This window comes from Rhopilema esculentum, chromosome 10 (assembly GCF_057945365.1).
Source record: "Rhopilema esculentum isolate cy_ngs chromosome 10, ASM5794536v1, whole genome shotgun sequence".
In the NCBI taxonomy this organism is placed as follows: Eukaryota; Metazoa; Cnidaria; class Scyphozoa; order Rhizostomeae; family Rhizostomatidae; genus Rhopilema; species Rhopilema esculentum.
This window is the reverse complement of record NC_142824.1, coordinates 6,916,757-6,926,663: the sequence shown is the minus strand read 5'-3', so window position 1 is coordinate 6,926,663 and position 9,907 is coordinate 6,916,757. Positions and strand designations below refer to the sequence as shown.

At 34.8% G+C, this 9,907-nt stretch overlaps 1 protein-coding gene across 1 annotated transcript in view; it reads right to left on the bottom strand.

The window, feature by feature from the left end:
* Positions 1-3,783: 3,783 nt before the first annotated feature.
* The window catches only part of LOC135687731 (uncharacterized), a 57,431-nt gene continuing 51,307 nt past the window's right edge, over positions 3,784-9,907 (bottom strand). The window contains exons 43-51 of the mRNA XM_089110860.1: positions 9,711-9,824; positions 9,146-9,259; positions 8,571-8,684; positions 7,567-7,680; positions 6,997-7,110; positions 5,587-5,700; positions 4,869-4,982; positions 4,343-4,456; positions 3,784-4,234 (exon numbers count right to left, since the gene is read on the bottom strand). Of these exons, the coding sequence (XP_088966986.1) occupies positions 3,819-4,234; positions 4,343-4,456; positions 4,869-4,982; positions 5,587-5,700; positions 6,997-7,110; positions 7,567-7,680; positions 8,571-8,684; positions 9,146-9,259; positions 9,711-9,824 (1,328 nt within the window). The 3' untranslated portion in view covers positions 3,784-3,818. The remainder of the gene's footprint in view (positions 4,235-4,342; positions 4,457-4,868; positions 4,983-5,586; positions 5,701-6,996; positions 7,111-7,566; positions 7,681-8,570; positions 8,685-9,145; positions 9,260-9,710; positions 9,825-9,907) is intronic.

Genomic DNA, 9,907 nt, shown 5'->3' with positions numbered 1-9,907 from the left:
CAAATCGTCGACGGTCTTACATTTTGGTCATAGTATATCACTGCTATCCATTTACTTTTTCTACTGAAGGACTGAAGACATTATCAAATCTAGTTATTAGGAAAATTTTTCGCAAGTTTCTGGTTTCACTATTAGCAAAGAATTCCACTGCCCTCTTTTGTTCTTACTTTATCATAAAGCTAACAGAGTAATTTTGAAAACCAGGCTTTTGGAGGGCCTTTTCATTGAAAACGGATTTGAAAGATTCTACTTTATGACAAAGCCTTTACACCGTTCTTAGTTCTTGAAAGAATGAGGCCTTCCCACTTAATCAAAATGTCTCATCAGCCAATTCTTCTGTTTTGCAACTATTTACTGACAACGATATATATATGCTTTCATTTAATTTGAAAAGAGCCGCTTTAGCTAAGAAAAACGTATTCAAACAAATTGTCGTTGATTCTTTAACTATACAGCATTGCAACTTGATTACATGAATGCCAAGCCAATTGATTACAAGGTGAAGTGAAAGATGCAGCTTTATGGCAAAAATTTTTTAATCAAATTTCGTTTAGTCTTTAACTTGCCAGTTGCTTACGAGATAAAGTGAAAGGTACAGCTTAATGACAAAAATTTTTAATTAAAATGCGTAAAGCCTTTAGAAGATATTGTCTTGCAACTTGATTACAAGATAAAGTGAAAAGTGCAGTTTTGAGACAAATATTTTTTAATCAAAATTTTAAAAGTACATTGCCTTGCAATTTGCTTACAAGAAAGTGAAAATTGTAGTTTTTATTATTCAAAATATTTTGATTCTTAAGAAAGCAAAGCCTTGCCATATGATAGCAGGATATGCCTTGGCTACGACTACATGAAGCTTTGCATCGTATTAATACTCGTTAGAAGCCAAATATTGCTACATTGTTACACCATTACACTGGAGCAACATGCCATCAAAGAATTAAAATTTTCTCTTGAAAGTTTTTCATTATTTGAATTTTCCAGCTTTTCCGTTGGAAAATGTAGATCCTTGTTGATACTAGAGCCTGGACTACTTGACTGCAACATACTGTTTACAAATAACGCTAAGTGAATCTTTCTTGTACTTCACGGAATGTAAACAATTTCTTTTGTTAAAACAAACTTTTTTCTTTAATTTTTTCATGTCTCAGCTCTATATCCTTAATTTTTTAGGATCAAACCGCTTCAATGATTTTTAAAATCTATATTCTAGTTATTTGATAAACATCAATACCCTAAAGAATTATTTTTGTAAATATTTCGGATATAAAGGCATAGATACTAAAGTGGCCTAAAACCTAGCGCAGACTGCAAAATCTATCAGCGTTACATGTAATTTTTGTGTTTCTTTGAAACTTTTCATTGCCGCACACTGCACGATTTTCATCGCATGTTCCCGTTCTGCACACCAATTCTAATGATAAGCAAATCAAAATTTCTAAACAAAACTATTCCTTACAATCATAATTGACAAAAAAATTATTCAGATATTTTTTCGTGGTGATTCTTTTGTACATTAGTACATTTTAACTGTGCAGAACTCTTTTTAAATCTGCAAGGAACTGAGTGAAATATGGCTAAATTAAAACACAACTTACAAAGATATTTCTAGAAATATTTCAGAGCTGTAATATATATTCAAGCCATTGCTCCACTCTGCAGGCCAATGCACCGGTCACAAAACCGAACCCTCACAAAAGTCGAACCCTCACAAAACCACATCTTGCACTGCCAGCCCTCGTCTTGACCATCTTCTTCACTTTTGAAAACATTTGCTCAAAGTGCCAGTATCACTAAAGACCCGATTCATTATCGAGAGCAGTTTAGTGAAGTAACTTGCAAGCAAGATTTCTGGAAGATTTATAGCAAAGTAACCAATAAGGGAAAAAGAACGAAAATAGGCCCATTAAAATCGAAAGAGGGGAAACTAATTGTTGGCGACAAAGAGAAAGCTGAAGTTATGAACGATTTCTACGCAAATATTGGCAGGGAGATATCACAAACATTCACACAAAATAATGGCAAAAAAATTGAACATGTATATAGAATAACTCCTACAGTACAAGATCCAAGCTACGACAGAGAAGTTCTCTTGAAGCAGTTAAGGAAAATAAGTCCACATAAAGCGTCGGGACCTGATTCAGTTACCAGCAGAGAACTGAAAATACTTCAAGGCAGCATTGTAAACAGCCTGGCGATTATTTTCAAATCAAGTTTCCAACAGAGTGTATTTCCAAGATGCTGGAAGATAGCACGGATTAAATCTTCTTTCAAGAAAGGAAAGAAACAAGAGAGAACAAATTACAGGCCTCTCTCGATGTTGTCCATCCCATCTAAGCTACTAGAGAGTCAAATCTGCAACACTGTCGATAGCCATTTAGACGATAACAACATTGTGACTGACATGCAGTGGGGATTCACCAAAGGAAGATCTACGGAGGGTATCCTCTTAAAATTGACAGAGTCATGGAAACAATCAGTTGATAACGGTTTGATTGTTGGTGTGGTGTTTATAGACTTCCAAAAAGCTTTCGATACGGTTTCCCATGAAATTTTGTCGTATAAATTGCAAGCAGCTGGAATTTCTGGAAATTTACATGCATTGATTATGAATTATCTTACAGACAGGACTCAGTATGCTGAGATTAATGGTGAGTGCAGTTCAACAAAACATGTTGAGTTTGGTGTTCCCCAAGGATCCTTACTAGGCCCTAAGCTGTATAGTTTACATGTCAATGACTTACCATCTGCAATCACGCAAGGTGAAATGTATCTTTTTGCAGATGATACAACCGTTTATTGCACAGGCAAAGACTTGGAAAGTGTTGTAGACACATTAAACGGCATAATGGATGAGATACATAGTTGGTGCATATGGAACAAGTTGAAAGTACATCCAGGAAAATGTGAGGCTATGTTCATGACGAGGTCTCCCTTTATAGGGCCAATGAGGCCCATTTTGTATGGAGATGACCACATAAAGATTGTTCAAGAATCAACTTGTCTTGGATTGCGAATAGACAACAGGCTAGATTGGAAGCCTCAAGTACAAAATGTATGCAAAAGTTTTTCCAAGAAACTGGGTGCATTGAAAAGAATGAGACGCCTACCATCAAAAGTCTTAGAAGAAATATATTGCACAACAATCATTGCTAGGACAACGTACTGCATTTCAGTGTGGAGGAACTGTTCTGAAGCTACATTTAATATGCTTGAGGTTAACCATGCTAGGGCAGCGAGGCTAATACACAATCTACCTCGAAACTTAAGTAATGAAGAGAGCCTTGCAAGAGCAAATTGGCAGCCAATCTCATTTTTGTATAAACGGAGACTGCTCACATTAATGCACCAGATATACTTTGGATCAGCTGAACAATCAATTGCACAGATGTTTCAGAAGAAAGACCCGGAAAAACAAAGAACAAAAAATAAACTCCAGTTCGAAGTGAAAAGATATAATACAAACACTGGGAGAAACAGTTTCACATACAAGGCAACAATGATCTGGAATTCTATCCCAGACCAAATTAAGGACGCAGAAAGTGTACAAACTTTCAAAAAAAGACTAAAAAAGGTGCGTCAGGCAATAAATAACTTCACTTTAAACAAAGAGAATGATTTTAAATATTACTAGACTGCTAGTAAATAATTTTTTGAATTTTTTGATCTTTTACATGATGTAATAATTATTTCCTTTAGCCTTTAATTTATAGCAGGTCCACATCAGCTCTTTTGAGTTGCCAGACTTTCTAACCTGCTTTAAAAAATAAAAAATGTATGTATGTATGTATGTATGTATGTATGTATGTATGTATCTTTTACGTGAATTGTAGCCTGCATGAGAGAAAAAACCAGTTGAAAGATCTGAAATAATACTTCAAATTGTTTATAAGTTCCATCGGAGATACTCTTTTGAGATTTCTTCTAAAATCTGAAGTCTGAGAAGTGCTCTCACCTGTTCTGTAAACAGAATTTCTCCAGCTTCCACCACAATACATTCCAGTGCTATCTTGGCATTTTGTCGAGCAAGTGCTTTCATCTCCTTTCCCGTGGATGTCATATGATGGTCCACAAAAGCAATGGTAAAAGTACTGCAACCCTGCATATGGTTGATTAGATGCGAAACAAGCCTTTATGCAGTTGGCTGTAAGGTGTCCTGCTGAAATGTCTAGCCTTTTTGCAAGCGGGAGTGCCCTGGTTTGAGAATCTATGTAGCAGCCGACGTAATCTAGAACTGAAGACAACAAAAGAAGATGGAATAAATCTCAAACGGGAATGGGCACAGACAGAGAAACCTCAAAGAGAAATAAAAGAATATACGGCAAAAAAAATGCAATCTTACCAGTGTCACAGAGTAGACCTATTTTGCCATTATCACATCTGCAAGTAAACCTGTTGACACCATTAATGCAAGTGGATCCAACATGACATGGGTTGCTTGCACATTCATTAATATCTAAAAATATAATATAGTCAACTGTAGCTCTGCACAAAATGGATCACTTTGACAATAGATGCTAGAACTCTCCTGTAAATATTACCAAAAGTCATTTTTATCAATTTTATCATCAGATCTAGAAAACCACTGTAAGACTCGCTTTCTGAGATAGACTTTCAAACATAACGATTGTGTTATCATTACCTGCTAATATCAACCACATCAATATTATAAATTGGGATTAATATTAACAAATAAAAGCTGTTCTAAATATTACTTTGCAACTTGTGAGATTCGACTTCTGTTAAGCAGATAAAGGGCTTCAAGTCTGAAACCTTGATGTTCAAAGTAGAATGTTTTTTAAATATACGACCAGTAAAATCGGTCGAAATATAAGGGAAAAGGACTATTTGTAGAAGAGACACTTTACCAGTCTGACAATGTTGTCCGGAGTAGCCTGCGACACAGGTGCATGTATATCCGTTGATTCTATCAACGCAAGTCCCTCCATTTTGGCACGGACTGCTGGCACATTCATAAATGTCTGTTGTAAATAAGATTTCATTGAAGTTAATTAATGACTGAACTGATAACATTCGTTGCAATGTGCTGCAAAAGTACCGACAACAAAAAACATTCAATTGAATATCAAACACGAAATCAACTGATTTTATTTTGAATAATGTGGGCTGCTTTTGTCAACTACATCCTGAAAAAATGATTAAATTCAATGAAGGCGGTTCTCGCGATCGTGATACGTTTTGTGTAGGTTGATAATTATTCAAACAGACAAGAGACTTAAAAACCGGAAAGTTCCAGATATTCAAAGTGCAATACTTTGCAGTTGGGCAGGGTGCAAGTCTATTTTGTGCAAAACGGAAAAAGTCCAATTTTGGGAAGAGAGACATAGTGGAAATTGCGAGCGCATGCGCACTAGGATGGAGTCTTTACGGCTGTGATTCTGAGCCTAAAAAAAAAATTCAAAATGGAGACTTTGAAAGACAAAATTTCGATGAGCAAAATACATATAAAGACAGGAACGTGTTTTTCTATTGGTCGCACCCTAACAGTGGTGGCGCCATTATGGACTGTCCAAAGTTGTGCGCATGCACTCGCGATTTCCACTATGTCAGGAAGAGACATTTTACCAGTCTGGCATTCTTGTCCCATGTAGCCTGGTAAACAGCTGCAAGAATATTTGTTGATTCTATCGACACACGTGGCTCCATTTTGACATGGGGTACTGGCACATTCGTTGATTTCTAAAAGCATAACATTTCAACTCAGTCAATTTCTGAATAAATAAAAGGATTATTCAAATAATCTACAGAAATCTGGTAATCAGATATTAAACTTACACAAAAAGGAGTAACCTGTTTTTTGCAATAAAATGTCTTTTAGATTGAAACATTCGTAATCTTCAAAGTAAAATATTTTGCAGAAAAGAACTATTGTAATCCTGTGTATCCTGGTACACAGTAACAAGAATATATGTTGACTCCATCAATGCACGTGGCTCCATTTTGGCAGGGAGTACTGGCACATTCGTTTATATCTAAATATATAAGCATGTTTACTAGCAATACATGAATTGAAAAAATTGAAGTTGAGTGGAAATGTTTGTGAAGTGAAACTGAGCTTTCTGTTGTGAACTTTTTCATTTGTTCTTGCTATAAACAGAAACTCTTAACTGTTAAATTTGCGGTGATGCATAGGGACAAGATTATAACTAGGCAAAAATAGCAACTTGCTTTATTGCATTTTTCTGTTTAAGCTGATAATTTTCTTGCAATGTTAGCTACAAGCAGAAACCATAAAGAAAATTTATCGCTAATTTTTTTCGACAATTTTTTTATTTCTAGAAAAAAAGCGGTTTTCCAGCAGTGTGTCAGTAAAACAATTACAGCAAGGCTGATACTTAAAGGGCTTATGTATGCAATGTTAGAAACAAAGTTTGTTAGTTTTATTTAGAGTGCAAAAATTAACTTGCAGACACGGAAATAGCATGCTCCGTTTTATTTGCTGTTCGCAATAAAAGAACCATTCTAATTTAAAAAATGCACCACAACCTGCTTCAAAATCAAATGTTTCTTTTTTTATGCTGTAACTTGCTTTCTAAATAATATCAAATAGATTCTCAATTTATTTTTAAGGGATATAATTAAAATGTTTTTCATATCTAGATTGCTCCATCGGTACCATTAAACATCGCAAAGGTTACAGGACCACAACCCGGCGTTGCATAATACTGTGCCTGTGTATACATTTAGCAAAACAAATGAGACAGTTTCCATTGAAACACGATAGATTTTCAAATGCAAAAAACTATGTGTGATAGATAATTTTAAAGGAAATAAACTCTTTTAGTAGAGGGATTTGCTGCTTTCCCCAATTGCAACCGAGACCCTAAATATGATGTGTCATTAATAGTAGCAGCTTATACGTTAATGGTGTGAATTGTGTGGTTTAACTACTGCTAAAAAACAGAGCTTTAAGAATGGAACATCCATAATTTTCAAAGTAAAATATTCTGCAAAAAAGAACGTTTGTTATCTTACCAGTCTGGCATTGTTGTCCTGTGTAGCCTGGTAAACAGTTACAAGAGTATCTGTTGACTTCATCAATGCAAGTGGCTCCATTTCGGCACGGGCTGCTGGCACATTCATTAACATCTAAAATTTAGATATATCGACGCGGTTTATGCCAGAAATAATAAACTTCAAAGATCTCCGCAAGGATATGTTGGATTTTTAATAGGCAGGCTGTTTCCAATATAATATTGCAATTATGCTTTAGAGAGGGCACCACTTCCGCTTCAAAGTTCAAGGAATGGAAAATGTCAAATTTATTTTTGAATTTAGGCCAAAATGACAGCTTTTGGCAAAAGATGTTAAGAATTTCTTGATATGCTTTCAAAGAACATCTATATCAATTATACATCATAATAACATATACATCATTTTAACTGGAACCCACCAAACTTTGAACATTTCAAATAAAAGCTGTTGTCACAAAAATGGTTCCATTTCTGTAAATTGACATGAAGGCTTTCAAGGACCTTGTAATTGAGCTGATAATGAATTATTTCGTCTACAGACAAAGCAATTACTTTACAAAAGAACCTTTACCAGTTTGGCATCTTTTTCCTGTGTAGCCTGGTAAACAGTTGCAGGTATATTCGTTGACTCTATCAATGCAAGTGGCTCCATTTTGGCAGGGAGTACTGGCACATTCGTTGATATCTAAAGATATAAGCATGTTTACTAGCAACACATGAAATGAAGAAATTAAAGTTGAGTGAAGATATTTGTGAAGCAAATGCGAACTCGCTGTATGCCAAATACAATTTTGCATTGCTCATTGCATTGCATTGCAATGTTAGCTACAAGCAGAAACCATAAAGAAAATTTATTGCTAATTTCTTTCGACAATTTTTTTATTTCTAGAAAAAAAGCGGTTTTCCAGCAGTGTGTCAGTAAAATAATTACAGTAAGGCTGATATTTAAAGGGCTTATGTATGCAATGTTAGAAACAAAGTTTGTTAGTTTTATTTAGAGTGCAAAAATTAACTTGCAGACACGGAAATAGCATGCTCCGTTTGATTTGCTGTTCGCAATAAAAGAACCATTCTAATTTAGAAAATGCACCACAACCTGCTTCAAAATCAAATGTTTGTTTTGTTTTGCTGTAACTTGCTTTCTAAATAATATCAAATGGATTGTCAATTTATTTTTAAGGGATATAATTAAAATGTTTTTCATATCTAGATTGCTCCATCGGTACCATTAAACATCGCAAAGGTTACAGGACCACAACCCGGCGTTGCATAATACTGTGCCTGTGTATACATTTAGCAAAACAAATGAGACAGTTTCCATTGAAACACGATAGATTTTCAAATGCAAAAAACTATGTGTGATAGATAATTTTAAAGGAAATAAACTCTTTTAGTAGAGGGATTTGCTGCTTTCCCCAATTGCAACCGAGACCCTAAATATGATGTGTCATTAATAGTAGCAGCTTATACGTTCGTTAATGGTATGAAATGTGTGGTTTAACAGAGCTTTAAGAATGGAACATCCATAATTTTCAAAGTAAAATATTCTGCAAAAAAGAACGTTTGTTATCTTACCAGTCTGGCATTGTTGTCCTGTGTAGCCTGGTAAACAGTTACAAGAGTATCTGTTGACTTCATCAATGCAAGTGGCTCCATTTCGGCACGGGCTGCTGGCACATTCATTAACATCTAAAATTTAGATATATCGACGCGGTTTATGCCAGAAATAATAAACTTCAAAGATCTCCGCAAGGATATGATAGATTTTTAATAGGCAGGCTGTTTCCAATATAATATTGCAATTATGCTTTAGAGAGGGCACCACTTCCGCTTTAAAGTTCAAGGAATGGAAAATGTCAAATTTATTTTTGAATTTAGGCCAAAATGACAGCTTTTGGCAAAAGATGTTAAGAATTTCTTGATATGCTTTCAAAGAACATCTATATCAATTATACATCATAATAAGATATAAATCATTTTAACTGGAATGGAACCCACCAAACTTTGAACATTTCAAATAAAAGCTGTTGTCACAAAAATGGTTCCATTTGTGTAAATTGACATGAAGGCTTTCAAGGTCCTTGCAATTGAGCTGATAATGAATTATTTCGACTACAGACAAAGCAATAACTTTACAAAAGAACCTTTACCAGTTTGGCATTCTTTTCCTGTGTAGCCTGGTAAACAGTTGCAGGTATATTCGTTGACTCTATCAATGCAAGTGGCTCCATTTTGGCAGGGAGTACTAGCACATTCGTTGATATCTAAATATATAAGCATGTTTACTAGCAACACATGAAATGAAGAAATTAAAGTTGAGTGAAGATATTTGTGAAGCAAATGCGAACTCGCTGTATGCCAAATACAATTTCGCATTTCTTAAAAATTGTACAGCACTTCTTAAAAGAGAAAAATCATTTCTCTTAAATTTATCATAGTAAGTAAACGTAGACAAGAGTAAAATAAAACTAAAAGTAGCAACTTAATTTAATACTCAGATCTGTTTTAAACTCTGCTTCACTCCATCATTAGCAAGGTGATTTTACAAAAATGAATAGCAAAAATATTTAGCTAACTAACAACCTAAATTTAAAGACTGCAATGTCTTTCGTTGCGTTTACATCATATTCCAAAGTTAACATCAACTTTCAAAACATTATAAATCGTGCCTGACTCTGAAGCAAGGGAAAAGCTTTAAATTATTCGTTTGCTTACCTTCTTCGCAATGAGTTCCTGAATATCCAGCAAGACAGTTACACTGAAATCTGTTCACGTCGTTTCTGCATGTTCCTCCATTAAAACAAGGAAGGCTCTCACACTCATTTATGTCTGTGAATATCGTAGATAGAAATTGCTTTAGAGACATCGTGAAATAATAAATAGAGCCGTAGAGCCGCCATGAAATAAATGTC